General features: G+C 46.4%; 1 protein-coding gene across 6 annotated transcripts in view; it reads right to left on the bottom strand.

Annotated features, from left to right (window-relative positions):
* The window catches only part of LOC109881682 (RING finger protein 44), a 69115-nt gene that overhangs the window by 7691 nt on the left and 42843 nt on the right, over positions 1-18581 (bottom strand). For 5 of the 6 annotated variants that reach the window (XR_004202972.1, XM_031789502.1, XM_031789503.1 and 2 more), the window contains 4 exons: positions 15722-15837; positions 14933-15020; positions 10514-10635; positions 144-243 (listed from right to left, as the gene is read on the bottom strand). Coding sequence is in view for 5 of the 6 variants with exons in the window: in XM_031789502.1 (XP_031645362.1) it covers positions 144-243; positions 10514-10635; positions 14933-15020; positions 15722-15837 (426 nt within the window). In the remaining variant the exon portion in view is untranslated. Of the gene's footprint in view, positions 1-143; positions 244-10513; positions 14267-14932; positions 15021-15721; positions 15838-18581 lie in introns of those variants that run through there. The other variant, XM_031789504.1, reaches the window with a different exon arrangement.

The following is an 18581-nucleotide window of genomic DNA, read 5'->3' on the forward strand; positions in this document are numbered from 1 at the left end:
ACTATATAGGGAATAGGGTGCCACCCTGGTCAAACGTAGTGTACTATATAGGGAATAGGGTGCCACCCTGGTCAACAGTAGTGCACTATACAGGGAATAGGGTGCCATTTGAGACCGTAGAGTTAACGAAGGAATGGACTTACCTTTAACCACTTGTCGACACACTTGGCGTGGAACTCGTGGTTGCAGGGTAATACCCTCAGCAGCTGCCGACACTCGAAGTCACTAAAGCACACAACACACCTGGAAGAGAGAGTATCACACAGAGCATCATCAGGTTCTGAAATACTGCATGTTTAAAAAGGACAAGACAGTTACGATGTTGGATGGATGGATTGGATGGGTGGAATGGTGGATGGATGGATGGATGGATGGATGGATGGATGGGATGGATGGGATGGATGGATGGGGTGGATGGATGGGATGGGGTGGATGGATGGATGGATTGGATGGGTGGAATGGTGGATGGGTGGATGGATGGGTGGATGGATGGATGGGGTGGATGGATGGATGGGATGGGATGGGATGGGGTGGATGGATGGGATGGGATGGATGGATGGGTGGATGGAGTGGATGGGTGGGTGATTGGATGGATGGGGTGGGATGGATGGGAGGGTGGATGGATGGGATGGATGGATGGGGTGGGTGGGTGGATGGGGTGGATGGATGGATGGGTGGGGTGGATGGATGGATGGATGGGTGGATGGGGTGGGGTGGGTGGATGGATGGGGTGGGTGAATGGATGGGTGGGTGGGTGGATGGGATGGATGGGTGGGTGGATGGGATGGATGGTTGGATGGGTCGAATGATGGATGGGTGGATGGATGGATGGAATGGTGGATGGTTGGATGGGATGGATGGATGGATGGATGGGTGGATGGATGGTTGGATGGATGGGGTGGGTGGATGGTAGGTAGGGCCGGGCCGGGCGATATGATCGCCATATTTTTCATATTTTGTCGTATTTTATGTTTTTGTGTATTTCATGACCCTAGCGTGGCAACATATATTATATTATTTTCATAAATGTCTGCATTTCCTGCACTTTTATCGTTTTCATTTCCACACTGTGCATGATGGCAAAATCTCTAGGCCTAGTTAACTGGTGGAATCATGGCAATATGCTGATTCTAATTCTATAGTTGGAATATAGTGGGCAGCATCTTGAATGCGTTGTTGTTGTTTGACGTGGCAATGAATGATTAAGCCAGAGAGGAATTATTAACAGGGTGGGAACCAAAGTGTTGGTCAGTGTTTCCAGGGGACCCAAATTAGATGTTACATTACGTTTTCTTACTTCATGTAGCTAGCTAACATTCATGCTTCACCTACTCCTCTGATTTAGAAGATACCGTTGCACTAACATGCTTAACTAGGTCTACACCACCAGCACTACGCAGGCTGTACTGGCCAGCCACGTTTGCTCTGACTGGCCAGGACAAACTCACTGGTATCAGGCTGTACTGGCTAGCTACGTTTGCTCTGACTAGCCAGGACAAACTCACTGGTATCAGGCTGTACTGGCTAGCTACGTTTGCTCTGACTAGCCAGGACAAACTCATTTTCACTAATATCAAAATCAATAAATCATGCTAAAATAAGTCACAATATTTTGAAGGCCAATACATAAAAATGAGTCCATATATACACACACACACACACACACACACACAAACGGCCCTAGTCCTCACCCTCCGATCCAACAGGTCCCAGACATGCTCAATGTGATTGAGATCCGGGCTCTTTGATAGCCGTGGCAGAACACTGACATTCCTATCATGCACAGAACGAGCAGTATGGCTGGTGTCATTGTCATGTTGGAGGTTCATGTCAGGATGAGCCTGCAGGAAGGGTACCACATTAGGGAGGAGGATGTCTTCCCTGTAACGTACAGCATTGAGATTGCCTGTAATGACAACAAGCTCAGTTCGATGATGCTGTGACACACCGCCCCAGACCCATGACGAACCCTCCACCTCCAAATCGATCCCGCTCCAGAGTACAGGCATCGGTGAAACGCTCATTCTTTTGACAGTAAATGCGAATCCGACCATCACCCCTGGTGAGACAAAACCGTGACTCCTCAGTGAAGACCACTTTTTGCCAGTCCTGTCTGGTCCAGCGACCGTGGGTTTGTGCCCATAGGCGACAATGTTGCAGGTGATGTAAGGCAGGTCCTCACCAGACAACAAGCCCTCAGTCCAGCCTATTGCGGTCTGAGCACTGATGGAGGGATTGTGCGTTCCTGGTTTAACTTGGGCAGTTGTTGTTGCCATCCTGTACCTGTCCCGCAGGTGTGATGTTCAGATGTACCAATCCTGGGCAGGTGTTGCACATGGTCTGCCACTGGAAGGACGATCAGCTGTCCATCCTGTAGCGCTGTCTTAGGCTTCTCACAGTACAGATATAGCAATTTATTGCCCTGGCCACATCTGTAGTCCTCATGCCTCATTGCAGCATGCCTAAGACACATTCACACAGATGAGCAGGGACCCTGGGTATCTTTGTTTTGGTGTTTGTCAGAGTCAGTAGAAAGGCCTCTTTAGTGCCCTAAGTTTTCATAACTGGGACCTTAATTGCCTACCGTCTGTAAGCTGTTAGTGTCTTAACGACCGTTCCACAGGTGCATGTTCATTAATTGTTTATGGTTCATTGAACAAGCATGGGAAACAGTGTTTAACCTCTTTACAATAAAGATCTGTGAAGTTACTTGGATTTTTACAAATTATCTTTGAAAGACGGAGTCCTAAAAAAGGGACGTTTCTTTTTTTTGTTGAATTTATAACTATTATTATTAGTATTTTGCTAAATACCTTAAATGGTCAAGCGTCAACATTTACCAAGTGGTCACTACAGACTGAAATTGAAAATTTGTTCTACTGTAATCAATAGATCAAAGATGAATCATTCACCTCAATAATTGTATGGAAATGCAGCTACATCCGCCATTTGCACTCTTCTAAAACACAAACCACAACGAACTTGGGTATAATACTATAGATGATAATATGTACAGTGCAATATGCCTTCAGGAAGTATTCAGGCCAAGACTTTTTCCATATTTTGTTACATTAATTCAAAATGGAAATTCTAATTCTAAAATTGATTAAATTGCCCCCCCATACACATTTACACACAATACCTCACAATGACATAAAGAAGAAAACAATTTGCTAAAATGTTAGCAAATTGTATAAAATTTTTAAAAATGAAATATCATATTTACATAAGTATTCAGACCCTTTACTCAGTACTTTGTTGAAGCACCTAGCAATAACTGCCTCGAGTCTTCTTGGGTATGACGCTACAAGCTTGGCACACCTGTATTTGGGGAGTTTGTCACATTCTTCTTTGCAGATCCTCTTATTAATTATTTTATTTCACCTTTATTTAACCAGGTAGGCTAGTTGAGAACAAGTTCTCATTTATAACTGCGACCTGGCCAAGATAAAGCAAAGCAGTGCAACAAACAACAGAGTTACACACAAACAAACAGTCAATAACAATAGAAACATTATGTACAATGTACAGTGTAAATATAGAAGAGTAGGGTGGTCAGGCAATAAATGGGCCATAGAGGTGAAATAATTACAATTTACACCTGTATTTGGAGAGTTTCTCCCATTATTCTCTGCAGATCCTCTCAAGCTCTGTCAGGTTGGATGGGGAGTGTCGCTGCGTAGCTATTTTCAGGTCTCTCCAGAGATGTGTAACAGGTTGAAGTCCGGGCTCTGGCTGGGCCACTCAAGGACATTCAGAGACTTGTCCCGAAGCCACTCCTGCGTTGTCTTGGCTGAGGTCCTGAGTGCTCTGGAGCAGGTTTTCATAAAGGATCTCTTTGTACTTTGCTCCGTTCATCTTTCCCCCGATCCTGACTAGTCTCCCAGTCCCTGCCGCTGAAAAACATCCCCACGGTATGATGATGCCACCACCATGCTTCACTGTAGAAATGTTGCCAGGTTTCCTCCAGACGTGAAGCTTGGCATTCAGGCCAAAGAGTTCAATCTTTGTGTCATCAGACCAGAGAATCGTGTTTCTCATGGCCTGAGAGTCCTTTAGGTGGAAAACTCCAAGTGGGCTGTCATGGGCCTTTTACTGAGGAGTGGCTTCCGTCTGGCCACTCTACCATAAAGGCCTTATTGGTGGAGTGCTGCAGAGATAGTTGTCCTTCTGGAAAGTTCCATCTCCACAGAGGAACTGGAGCTTTGTCAGAGCTTCACCATCTGGCAATCCGACGGATGCCAGGAGAACACTACCTGGCATAGTGCCAACTGTAAAGTTTGGTGGCGGAGTAATGGTCTAGGGCTGTTTTTCATGATTCAGGCCCCTAGGTTCCAGTGAAGGGGAATCTTACATGACATTCTAGACGATTCTGTGCTTCCAACTTTGTGGCAACATTTTCCTGTTTCAGTATGTCCCCGTGCACAAAGCGAGATCCATACAGAAATGGTTTGTCGAAATTGGTGTGGAAAAACTTGAATGGCCTTAACAGATTCCCGTCAAACACCTTTGGGATGAATTGGAACGCCGACTGTGATCCGACCTCACTAATGGCTGAATGGAAGCAAGTCCCCGCAGCAATATTCCTACATCTAGTGGAAAGCCTTCCCAGTAGAGTGGAGGCTGTTATAGCAGCAATGTTCCAACGTCTAGTGGAAAGCCTTCCCAGAAGAGTGGAGGCTGTTATAGCAGCAATGTTCCAACATCTAGTGGAAAGCCTGCATAGTAATGCCCATGATTGTGGGATAAAGACGTTCAACGAGCAGGTGTCCGTATACTTTTGGTCATGCATCTATCATGGTAAATGTACTTATTTTTCTCTTTTCTTTCCTACTTTAACCATGGAGAGTGTTTGACACAATTAACTAAACATTTTAAATCAAGAGTCCATTGAGTCTGTGCAGCAGGCTGACTGTTTATCGTCCCTACAGACTCTCTACTGAATAAAATACAACATGTCGTGTTGGTCCCAGGTTGGTCCCAGGTTTCCTTGAGTTGAAATAAAAGATCCCAGAAATGTTCCACATGCACAAAACGCTAATTTCTCTGAAATTTTGTGCCTACATTTGCTTCCATCCATTTTAGTGAGCATTTCTCCTTTGCCAAGATAATCCATCTACCTGACAGGTATGGCATATCAATAAGCTGTTTAAACAGCATGATCATTACACAGGTGCACCTTGTGCTGGGAACAATAAAAGCCAACTCTAAAATGTCTAAAGTTTTGATGGAGTGTGAAATTGGCATGCTGACTACAGGAATGTCCACCATAGCTGTTGCCAGATCATTTAATGTTAATTTCTCTACCATAAGCCGCATCCAACGTCATTTTAGAGAATTTGGCAGTATGTCCAACCGGCCTCACAACCACAGACCACGTGTAACCATGCCAGCCCAGGACCTCCACATCCGGCATCTTCACCTGCAGGATTGTCTGAGACCAGCCACCCGGACAGCTGATGAAACTGTGGGTTTCCACAACCAAAGAATTTCTGCAAAAACTGTATCAGGGAAGCTCATCTCCATGCTCGTCGTCTTCACCAGGGTCATGACCTGACTGCAGTTCGGCATCATAAACAGACTTCAGTGGCCAAATGCTCAACTTCGATGGCCAGTGGCACGCTGGAGAAGTGTGCTGTTCTCACAGACGAATCCCGGTTTCAACTGTACCTGGCAGATGGCCGCCAACGTGTATGACATCGCGTGGGCGAGCGGTTTGCTGATGTCAACGTTGTGAAGAGTGCCCCATGGTGACAGTGGAGTTATGGTATGGGCAGGCATAAGCTACGAACAACGAACACAACTGCATTTTATCAATGGCAATTTGAATGCACAGAGATAGCGTGACGATATGCTGAGGCCTATTTTAGTGCCATTCCTCCACCGCCATAACTCATGTTTCAGCATGATAATGCACGGCCCCATGTCACAATGATCTGTACAGAATTCCTGGAAGCTGAAAATGTCCCAGTTCTTCCATGGCCTGCACACTCTCCAGATATGTCACCCATTGAGCATGTTTGGGATGCTCTGGATCAACGTGTACAAGAGAAAATAGGGCACGAGTTGCCTTTCAGAGATTGTAACATTCTCTGTTTCACGGAAACATGGCTCACTCGGGATATGTTGTCAGAGTCAGTACAGCCACCCGGTTTCGTCACATATCGCGCTGACAGAAACAAACATCCCTCCGGTAAAAAGAAGGGCGGGGGTGTATGTACAGTGCCTTGCGAAAGTATTCGGCCCCCTTGACCTTTGCGACCTTTGCGACCTTTTGCCACATTTCAGGCTTCAAACATAAAGATATAAAACTGTATTTTTTGTGAAGAATCAACAACAAGTGGGACACAATCATGAAGTGGAACGACATTTATTGGATATTTCAAACTTTTTTAACAAATCAAAAACTGAAAAATTGGGCGTGCAAAATGATTCAGCCCCTTTACTTTCAGTGCAGCAAACTCTCTCCAGAAGTTCAGTGAGGATCTCTGAATGATCCAATGTTGACCTAAATGACTAATGATGATAAATACAATCCACCTGTGTGTAATCAAGTCTCCGTATAAAAGCACCTGCACTGTGATAGTCTCAGAGGTCCGTTAATAGTGCAGAGAGCATCATGAAGAACAAGGAACACACCAGGCAGGTCCGAGATACTGTTGTGAAGCCGGATTTGGATACAAAAAGATTTCCCAAGATTTAAACATCCCAAGGAGCACTGTGCAAGCGATAATATTGAAATGGAAGGAGTATGAGACCACAACAAATCTACCAAGACCTGGCCGTCCCTCTAAACTTTCAGCTCATACAAGGAGAAGACTGATCAGAGATGCAGCCAAGAGGCCCATGATCACTCTGGATGAACTGCAGAGATCTACAGCTGAGGTGGGAGACTCTGTCCATAGGACAACAATCAGTCGTATATTGCACAAAACTGGCCTTTATGGAAGAGTGGCAAGAAGAAAGCCATTTCTTAAAGATACCAATAAAAAGTGTTGTTTAAAGTTTGCCACAAGCCACCTGGGAGACACACCAAACATGTGGAAGAAGGTGCTCTGGTCAGATGAAACCAAAATACACCAACAATGCAAAACGTTATGTTTGGCGTAAAAGCAACACAGCTCATCACCCTGAACACACCATCCCCACTGTCAAACATGGTGGTGGCAGCATCATGGTTTGGGCCTGCTTTTCTTCAGCAGGGACAGGGAAGATGGTTAAAATTGATGGGAAGATGGATGGAGCCAAATACAGGACCATTCTGGAAGAAAACCTGATGGAGTCTGCAAAAGACCTGAGACTGGGACGGAGATTTGTCTTCCAACAAGACAATGATCCAAAACATAAAGCAAAATCTACAATGGAATGGTTCAAAAATAAACATATCCAGGTGTTAGAATGGCCAAGTCAAAGTCCAGACCTGAATCCAATCGAGAATCTGTGGAAAGAACTGAAAACTGCTGTTCACAAATGCTCTCCATCCAACCTCACTGAGCTCGAGCTGTTTTGCAAGGAGGAATGGGAAAAAAATTCAGTCTCTCGATGTGCAAAACTGATAGAGACATACCCCAAGTGACTTTTACAGCTGTAATCGCAGCAAAAGGTGGCGCTACAAAGTATTAACTTAAGGGGGCTGAATAATTTTGCACGCCCAATTTTTCTGTTTTTGATTTGTTAAAAAAGTTTGAAATATCCAATAAATGTCTTTCCACTTCATGATTGTGTCCCACTTATTGTTGATTCTTCACAAAAAAATACAGTTTTATATCTTCATGTTTGAAGCCTGAAATGTGGCAAAATGTCGCAAAGGTCAAGGGGGCCGAATACTTTCGCAAGGCACTGTAACATCTCTCTGATAAGGTGAAGGGGTGTATGTATGTATGTAACATCTCTCTGATAAGGTGAAGGGGTGTATGCCTTATGATTAACATCTCATGGTGTAATCACAACAACATACAGGAACTCAATTCCTTTTGTTCACCTGATCTAGAATTCCTTACAATCAAATGCCGACCTCATTATCTATCTATGATTATAGTCACAGCCATGTATACCCAGTTTATTAGCAAGTGCATCGGTGATGTTGTACCCACTGTGACTATTAAAACCTTCCCCAACCAGAAACTGTGGATTGATGGCAACATTCGCGCAAAACTGAAAGGGCGAATCACCACTTTTAAGCAGGGCGACTGGAAACATGACCGAATACAAATAGTGTAGCTATTCAGGAATTCTTACTGGTTGGTAGGTGATCAAATACTTATGTTATGCAATAAAATGCAAATTAATTACTTTAAAAAAATCATACAATGTGATTTTCTGGATTTTTGTTTTAGATTCCGTCTCTCACAGTTGAAGTGTACCTATGATAAAAAATTACAGACCTCTACATGCTTTGTAAGTAGGAAAACCTGCAAAATCGGCAGTGTATCAAACACTTGTTCTCCCCAGTGTATATACTGTACTCTATACCATCTACTGCATCTTGCCTATACCGTTCGGCCATCGCTCATCCATATATTTATATGTACATATTCTTATTCATTCTTTTTTCATGTGTTTATAAGGTAGTCTGTTTGAATTTGTTAGATTACTTGTTAGATATTACTGTACTGTCGGAACTAGAAGCACAAGCACTTCACTACACTCGCATTAACATCTGTTAACCTTGTATGTGATCAATAAAATTTAATTTAAGTATTAGCTAGGTTGCCACTTGTTGTTCGCCTGTTCAAATTGAAATTTAACCTCAGGTAATGAAAATAAATAGCTAGCCAGCTACTTTACCCTGTTGCCCAAAGCTAACGTTATAAGCAGCCAGCTAGCTTCATCTGGCTAGTGAGTCTCGACCGGGTTGTGAAGCGAGACACAATAAGGATTAGGCACAATAGTGGAATTTGCGGTTTGCCTTCATTGACAGTGATGCAAATGAATACAAATAGTAAAATTATGCCATACTTTTATTTTGAAGGCTAACCTCAAAGTCCACTATTGTGGCTAGCTTCACATAGATGGGTCTGACCACCATTAATCAACTAAGAACTGTCTTATAAATGAGGGGTATTTTAGATGTTAGCTAGCTAACTATAGCTACTGAAACAAATTGTCGTTTTGCTATGTTTTTGGGGAAGAACATTGTTTGCCTCCATGAGCTAGCTAGCTTTTTATGACCAGAACTGAAGGTGCGCGAGACAACTTTACCATAGCACACAGCACCATAGCACACAGCATCATAGCACACAGCATCATAGCACACAGCATCATAGCACACAGCATCGATGAATCGTTGTGACATATGAAATACGAGTGGTAGTGTAATCAATGTGTAATAACTACGTAAAAGAAAATGTATGAACGAGTTAAATTATTCTGTGACGTGCAGTCATATTCAGGTCCTGATTGGTCAACACGCAAAGACTCGAACAGCAAAGACCAAAATTGTGTTCCATAGAAATCCTGGTTGAAACGACACTGAAACGACTTAACAAATGAACAACGAAACAGCACAGCAAGTACGTGAAAGAAATAGGTTTTGATGATGTTTTACTGGTAATGGGGACATACGTAAATACCAACAAAATAACTTTTTGGTCAGTGTGTGTGTGTGTGTGTGTGTGTAACGCTGGGCCAATTGTGCGCCGCCCTATGGGACACCCAATCATGGCCGGATGTGATACAGCCTGGATTCAAACCAGGGACTGTAGTGACGACTCTTGCAGTGCCTTAGACGGCTGCGCCCATATGTGTGTGTGTGTTAACTAGTTCAAAGGCCACTCAAATGTTTAATATCGGTATTGTTTTTTGTTGGCAAAGAAAATATCAGATATCGGTGCATCACTAGTTGTCACCAACATCTGACTATGCAGACTGCAGAGTGAACGGCAAGAAAGTGTTCCTGACTCCATGGTTGAGCAACTGCCCTCTCCTTGAGTGACAGGGGGCGGGGCGTGGTGTGAGGGGGCGGGGCGTGGTGTGAGGCGAGAGGGGGCGGGGCGTGGTGTGAGGCGAGAGGGGGCGGGGCGTGGTGTGAGGCGAGAGGGGGCGGGGCGTGGTGTGAGGCGAGAGGGGGCGGGGCGTGGTGTGAGGCGAGAGGGGGCGGGGCGTGGTGTGAGGCGAGAGGGGGCGGGGCGTGGTGTGAGGCGGGAGGGGGCGGGGCGTGGTGTGAGGCGAGAGGGGGCGGGGCGTGGTGTGAGGCGAAAGGGGGCGGGGCTTGGTGTGAGGAGAGAGGGCAGGGTGTGAGAGACTGCATGCAGCAGGAGGAGAGGGAGAAAGATAACTCAAGTAGCAAACTGAGTAAAAACAGACATTACACGTGCCGGCGTTGGCTATCACATTTAACAAACCAAATAATGAAATACCGTTACAGAAATTAAATTAAAAACCCAAACAGGTCTGAGGCATCAATACCAGTATATAGTAAAATACTGTATACCGCCCAGCCCTACTTGGCCAGCCAGTCAAATGGACAGGTGGATGGTACAACACAAGAAAAGGCCGTAGCAGATTATCTCACAGCGTTTGTTCAGATTGATGGTTGTCGAGGTTGAACCTGTAGGATGGAAGCTGCTCGATGTCTGCCTTGGTGATTCCTCGTGGTTTAGCCTCTCCCAGCCTTTCAGCCAGGTTCAGTAATGCCTGAGGGTGTGAGAGACATATTTAAGGCCAGTTGTTGTGGTTTAGCCTCTCCCAGCCTTTCAGCCAGGTTCAGTAATGCCTGAGGGTGTGAGAGACATATTTAAGGCCAGTTGTTGTGGTTTAGCCTCTCCCAGCCTTTCAGCCAGGTTCAGTAATGCCTGAGGGTGTGAGAGACATATTTAAGGCCAGTTGTTGTGGTTTAGCCTCTCCCAGCCTTTCAGCCAGGTTCAGTAATGCCTGAGGGTGTGAGAGACATATTTAAGGCCAGTTGTTGTGGTTTAGCCTCTCCCAGCCTTTCAGCCAGGTTCAGTAATGCCTGAGGGTGTGAGAGACATATTTAAGGCCAGTTGTTGTGGTTTAGCCTCTCCCAGCCTTTCAGCCAGGTTCAGTAATGCCTGAGGGTGTGAGAGACATATTTAAGGCCAGTTGTTGTGGTTTAGCCTCTCCCAGCCTTTCAGCCAGGTTCAGTAATGCCTGAGGGTGTGAGAGACATATTTAAGGCCAGTTGTTGTGGTTTAGCCTCTCCCAGCCTTTCAGCCAGGTTCAGTAATGCCTGAGGGTGTGAGAGACATATTTAAGGCCAGTTGTTGTGGTTTAGCCTCTCCCAGCCTTTCAGCCAGGTTCAGTAATGCCTGAGGGTGTGAGAGACATATTTAAGGCCAGTTGTTGTGGTTTAGCCTCTCCCAGCCTTTCAGCCAGGTTCAGTAATGCCTGAGGGTGTGAGAGACATATTTAAGGCCAGTTGTTGTGGTTTAGCCTCTCCCAGCCTTTCAGCCAGGTTCAGTAATGCCTGAGGGTGTGAGAGACATATTTAAGGCCAGTTGTTGTGGTTTAGCCTCTCCCAGCCTTTCAGCCAGGTTCAGTAATGCCTGAGGGTGTGAGAGACATATTTAAGGCCAGTTGTTGTGGTTTAGCCTCTCCCAGCCTTTCAGCCAGGTTCAGTAATGCCTGAGGGTGTGAGAGACATATTTAAGGCCAGTTGTTGTGGTTTAGCCTCTCCCAGCCTTTCAGCCAGGTTCAGTAATGCCTGAGGGTGTGAGAGACATATTTAAGGCCAGTTGTTGTGGTTTAGCCTCTCCCAGCCTTTCAGCCAGGTTCAGTAATGCCTGAGGGTGTGAGAGACATATTTAAGGCCAGTTGTTGTGGTTTAGCCTCTCCCAGCCTTTCAGCCAGGTTCAGTAATGCCTGAGGGTGTGAGAGACATATTTAAGGCCAGTTGTTGTGGTTTAGCCTCTCCCAGCCTTTCAGCCAGGTTCAGTAATGCCTGAGGGTGTGAGAGACATATTTAAGGCCAGTTGTTGTGGTTTAGCCTCTCCCAGCCTTTCAGCCAGGTTCAGTAATGCCTGAGGGTGTGAGAGACATATTTAAGGCCAGTTGTTGTGGTTTAGCCTCTCCCAGCCTTTCAGCCAGGTTCAGTAATGCCTGAGGGTGTGAGAGACATATTTAAGGCCAGTTGTTGTGGTTTAGCCTCTCCCAGCCTTTCAGCCAGGTTCAGTAATGCCTGAGGGTGTGAGAGACATATTTAAGGCCAGTTGTTGTGGTTTAGCCTCTCCCAGCCTTTCAGCCAGGTTCAGTAATGCCTGAGGGTGTGAGAGACATATTTAAGGCCAGTTGTTGTGGTTTAGCCTCTCCCAGCCTTTCAGCCAGGTTCAGTAATGCCTGAGGGTGTGAGAGACATATTTAAGGCCAGTTGTTGTGGTTTAGCCTCTCCCAGCCTTTCAGCCAGGTTCAGTAATGCCTGAGGGGGTGAGAGACATATTTAAGGCCAGTTGTTGTGGTTTAGCCTCTCCCAGCCTTTCAGCCAGGTTCAGTAATGCCTGAGGGTGTGAGAGACATATTTAAGGCCAGTTGTTGTGGTTTAGCCTCTCCCAGCCTTTCAGCCAGGTTCAGTAATGCCTGAGGGTGTGAGAGACATATTTAAGGCCAGTTGTTGTGGTTTAGCCTCTCCCAGCCTTTCAGCCAGGTTCAGTAATGCCTGAGGGTGTGAGAGACATATTTAAGGCCAGTTGTTGTGGTTTAGCCTCTCCCAGCCTTTCAGCCAGGTTCAGTAATGCCTGAGGGTGTGAGAGACATATTTAAGGCCAGTTGTTGTGGTTTAGCCTCTCCCAGCCTTTCAGCCAGGTTCAGTAATGCCTGAGGGTGTGAGAGACATATTTAAGGCCAGTTGTTGTGGTTTAGCCTCTCCCATTCTTTCAGCCAGGTTCAGTAATGCCTGAGGGTGTGAGAGACATATTTAAGGCCAGTTGTTGTGGTTTAGCCTCTCCCAGCCTTTCAGCCAGGTTCAGTAATGCCTGAGGGTGTGAGAGACATATTTAAGGCCAGTTGTTGTGGTTTAGCCTCTCCCAGCCTTTCAGCCAGGTTCAGTAATGCCTGAGGGTGTGAGAGACATATTTAAGGCCAGTTGTTGTGGTTTAGCCTCTCCCAGCCTTTCAGCCAGGTTCAGTAATGCCTGAGGGGGTGAGAGACATATTTAAGGCCAGTTGTTGTGGTTTAGCCTCTCCCAGCCTTTCAGCCAGGTTCAGTAATGCCTGAGGGGGTGAGAGACATATTTAAGGCCAGTTGTTGTGGTTTAGCCTCTCCCAGCCTTTCAGCCAGGTTCAGTAATGCCTGAGGGGGTGAGAGACATATTTAAGGCCAGTTGTTGTGGTTTAGCCTCTCCCAGCCTTTCAGCCAGGTTCAGTAATGCCTGAGGGTGTGAGAGACATATTTAAGGCCAGTTGTTGTGGTTTAGCCTCTCCCAGCCTTTCAGCCAGGTTCAGTAATGCCTGAGGGTGTGAGAGACATATTTAAGGCCAGTTGTTGTGGTTTAGCCTCTCCCAGCCTTTCAGCCAGGTTCAGTAATGCCTGAGGGGGTGAGAGACATATTTAAGGCCAGTTGTTGTGGTTTAGCCTCTCCCAGCCTTTCAGCCAGGTTCAGTAATGCCTGAGGGGGTGAGAGACATATTTAAGGCCAGTTGTTGTGGTTTAGCCTCTCCCAGCCTTTCAGCCAGGTTCAGTAATGCCTGAGGGTGTGAGAGACATATTTAAGGCCAGTTGTTGTGGTTTAGCCTCTCCCAGCCTTTCAGCCAGGTTCAGTAATGCCTGAGGGGGTGAGAGACATATTTAAGGCCAGTTGTTGTGGTTTAGCCTCTCCCAGCCTTTCAGCCAGGTTCAGTAATGCCTGAGGGTGTGAGAGACATATTTAAGGCCAGTTGTGGTTTAGCCTCTCCCAGCCTTTCAGCCAGGTTCAGTAATGCCTGAGGGGGTGAGAGACATATTTAAGGCCAGTTGTTGTGGTTTAGCCTCTCCCAGCCTTTCAGCCAGGTTCAGTAATGCCTGAGGGGGTGAGAGACATATTTAAGGCCAGTTGTTGTGGTTTAGCCTCTCCCAGCCTTTCAGCCAGGTTCAGTAATGCCTGAGGGTGTGAGAGACATATTTAAGGCCAGTTGTTGTGGTTTAGCCTCTCCCAGCCTTTCAGCCAGGTTCAGTAATGCCTGAGGGGGTGAGAGACATATTTAAGGCCAGTTGTTGTGGTTTAGCCTCTCCCAGCCTTTCAGCCAGGTTCAGTAATGCCTGAGGGTGTGAGAGACATATTTAAGGCCAGTTGTTGTGGTTTAGCCTCTCCCAGCCTTTCAGCCAGGTTCAGTAATGCCTGAGGGGGTGAGAGACATATTTAAGGCCAGTTGTTGTGGTTTATTAACATTTTTTTTGACCGGTAATTCCAGCATTATCCACTAGGTTTGCTGCAGGTACAACATTCAAGGAAATGGTATTTAATTGACTCCAATCAATCAATCAATCAATCAATCAATGGTTGTGAGTGTTAGGTGGGGGGGGGGGTGTCCACCTAAACTGCCCCCTATTTTACCCATGTGTAACTTCAGAGTCCGCTGAAGAGGATCAGCTTGATCAACGTGATGTGTAGAATCACTGATCTACAAATAATATTCCCTGCCAAATAATACGTTTTTATCCATTAACATTCATGGAGATACGCCTCCCCTGGCTTAGGCAACCCCCCCCCAAAAAAAACACTTGCACACAAAGTGAAAGTGATTGGACTAGCTGTGTTCTAGCTAAAGACAATTTCCTAGAATCTTCAACCTGCAGAAAACCTAGTGGATAATTCTGTAAATACAGGTACAAAAAAGACATTAAAAAAATTATTCAAAACAACTGGCCCCAAATATAATAAATGTGCAGACACACACACACACACACACACACACACACACACACACACACACACACACACACACACACACACAGAGAAATAATCACACAGTGAGTTTCTAAGTGTATTGATTGGTCCTCTCACCTCGTAGTTCTCCATCTCCACGTCATCTCCATCCAGGTCCAGACTGATGGCTGGTCCCACTGCTGTGGGAGGCACAGGAAGCATCGACCTGCACAGAGACAGAACAGTCACATAATCACCCAGATCAAATAAGAAAGTGGAGAAAAAAGGGGCAATGTGTTGGTGGTGGCAATAAATATTACGTTTTTCGTTCGTTATTTTACCAGGTAAGTTGACTGAGAACACGTTCTCATTTGCAGCAACGACCTGGGGAATAGTTACAGGGGAGAGGAGGGGGATGAATGAGCCAATTGTAAACTGGGGATTATTAGGTGACCGTGATGGTTCGAGGGCCAGATTGTGAATTTAGCCAGGACACCGGGGTTAACACACCTACTCTTACGATGCCATGGGATCTTTAGTGACCACAGAGTCAAGACACCCGTTTAACGTCCCATCCGAAAGATGGCACCTTACACAGGGCAGTGGCATTGGGATATTAGACCAGAGGAAAGAGTGCCTCCAACTGGCCCTTCAACACCACTTCTAGCAGCATCTGGTCTCCCATCCAGGGACTGACCAAGACGAACCCTGCTTAGCTTCAGAAGCAAGCCAGCAGTGGTATGCAGGGTGGTATGCTGGGTGGTATGATTGGTGGTATGCTGGGTGGTATGCTGCAGGCAGTTACATTAGCACCTCACTTAAAAAATAAATAAAAATGGGTGTACAATTCTAGGTCCTGAATGCCTTTGGGATGAAAAGCACTGAAGTACGTGTATCATTTAGTTCTGTATTAAATGTCATACTCACAGGAAGTAGGGCAGGAAGCCTGGGTAGTAGGGTGGTGGCGGTGGCGGTGGGGGCAGGGGCTGCTGTAACCGGTACCTGTGACCACTGACACGTCGCGGCAGCATGTGGGGGTATGGCTGAACAGGAGACAGACAGACATGTAGCTGTTAACATGTTGGTGGTGAACTATCCTATGGAAGTGGTTGGTTATTTAAAAAGGTATGTTTCGCAAGCTCTGTATCTTTAGCTAGCTCTACAATCTGAAGCCTTACCACTGGGAAAGGTTAGCTACCTCCATGCCATGCTTTCTGTGTGAAGTGATGTTTAAGTCCTACCACTGGGATAGGTTAGGCTGAGCTAGCTTTAGTCCTACCATTGGGATAGGTTAGGCTGAGCTAGCTTTAGTCCTACCATTGGGATAGGTTAGGCTGAGCTAGCTTTAGTCCTACCACTGGGATAGGTTGGGCTGAGCTAGCTTAAATCCTACCACTGGGATAGGTTAGGCTGAGCTAGCTTAAATCCTACCACTGGGATAGGTTAGGCTGAGCTAGCTTAAATCCTACCACTGGGATAGGTTAGGCTGAGCTAGCTTAAATCCTACCATTGGGATAGGTTAGGCTGAGCTAGCTTTAGTCCTACCATTGGGATAGGTTAGGCTGAGCTAGCTTTAGTCCTACCATTGGGATAGGTTAGGCTGAGCTAGCTTTAGTCCTACCATTGGGATAGGTTAGGCTGAGCTAGCTTTAGTCCTACCACTGGGATAGGTTAGGCTGAGCTAGCTTTAGTCCTACCATTGGGATAGGTTAGGCTGAGCTAGCTTTAGTCCTACCATTGGGATAGGTTAGGCTGAGCTAGCTTTAGTCCTACCACTGGGATAGGTTAGGCTGAGCTAGCTTAAATCCTACCATTGGGATAGGTTAGGCTGAGCTAGCTTAAATCCTACCACTGGGATAGGTTAGGCTGAGCTAGCTTAAATCCTACCACTGGGATAGGTTAGGTTGAGCTAGCTTTAGTCCTACCATTGGGATAGGTTAGGCTGAGCTAGCTTTAGTCCTACCATTGGGATAGGTTAGGCTGAGCTAGCTTTAGTCCTACCATTGGGATAGGTTAGGCTGAGCTAGCTTTAGTCCTACCACTGGGATAGGTTAGGCTGAGCTAGCTTTAGTCCTACCATTGGGATAGGTTAGGCTGAGCTAGCTTCAGTGCTACCATTGGGATAGGTTAGGCTGAGCTAGCTTTAGTCCTACCACTGGGATAGGTTAGGCTGAGCTAGCTTTAGCCCTACCACTGGGATAGGTTAGGCTGAGCTAGCATAAATCCTACCACTGGGATAAATTAGGGATAGATAGCTCAATGTTTTGCTAACTGTGTAATGGTGAAGACTTGAGGTCTTACCACTGTGAAGGGTTAACACATTTAGAGATGCTAACTACGCTAATTTTGAATGTTAAAAACATTGCATGCGGTACGGTTTTGGAAACAAAGGAACGTATCTTTTATATCAGTGAAAAATAACAATACATTTTTTTTTTTAAAGGTTAAATTACTACACAACTTTATAGGGTTAGGGTTCCCACACAGCCATATCACCAGGTTACAGCGCTTGTTTACGGAAGACAAGAGGCGGCCACCTGTGCTAATTAGCCATCTAGCGTGCTGCCAACACCTGTGCTAATTAGCCATCTAGCGTGCTGCCACACCTGTGCTAATTAGCCATCTAGCGTGCTGCCAACACCTGTGCTAATTAGCCATCTAGCGTGCTGCCAACACCTGTGCTAATTAGCCATCTAGCGTGCTGCCACACCTGTGCTAATTAGCCATCTAGCGTGCTGCCAACACCTGTGCTAATTAGCCATCTAGCGTGCTGCCACACCTGTGCTAATTAGCCATCTAGCGTGCTGCCACACCTGTGCTAATTAGCCATCTAGCGTGCTGCCCACACCTGTGCTAATTAGCCATCTAGCGTGCTGCCCACACCTGTGCTAATTAGCCATCTAGCGTGCTGCCCACACCTGTGCTAATTAGCCATCTAGCGTGCTGCCCACACCTGTGCTAATTAGCCATCTAGCGTGCTGCCAACACCTGTGCTAATTAGCCATCTAGCGTGCTGCCACACCTGTGCTAATTAGCCATCTAGCGTGCTGCCAACACCTGTGCTAATTAGCCATCTAGCGTGCTGCCAACACCTGTGCTAATTAGCCATCTAGCGTGCTGCCAACACCTGTGCTAATTAGCCATCTAGCGTGCTGCCAACACCTGTGCTAATTAGCCATCTAGCGTGCTGCCCACACCTGTGCTAATTAGCCATCTAGCGTGCTGCCCACACCTGTGCTAATTAGCCATCTAGCGTGCTGCCCACACCTGTGCTAATTAGCCATCTAGCGTGCTGCCCACACCTGTGCTAATTAGCCATCTAGCGTGCTGCCCACACCTGTGCTAATTAGCCATCTAGCGTGCTGCCCACACCTGTGCTAATTAGCCATCTAGCGTGCTGCCCACACCTGTGCTAATTAGCCATCTAGCGCGCTGCCCACACCTGTGCTAATTAGCCATCTAGCGTGCTGCCCACACCTGTGCTAATTAGCCATCTAGCGTGCTGCCCACACCTGTGCTAATTAGCCATCTAGCGTGCTGCCCACACCTGTGCTAATTAGCCATCTAGCGCGCTGCCCACACCTGTGCTAATTAGCCATCTAGCGTGCTGCCCACACCTGTGCTAATTAGCCATCTAGCGTGCTGCCCACACCTGTGCTAATTAGCCATCTAGCGTGCTGCCCACACCTGTGCTAATTAGCCATCTAGCGTGCTGCCCACACCTGTGCTAATTAGCCATCTAGCGCGCTGCCCACACCTGTGCTAATTAGCCATCTAGCGTGCTGCC

The sequence above is a fragment of the Oncorhynchus kisutch genome, linkage group LG15 (genome assembly GCF_002021735.2).
Source record: "Oncorhynchus kisutch isolate 150728-3 linkage group LG15, Okis_V2, whole genome shotgun sequence".
Taxonomy (NCBI): Eukaryota; Metazoa; Chordata; class Actinopteri; order Salmoniformes; family Salmonidae; genus Oncorhynchus; species Oncorhynchus kisutch.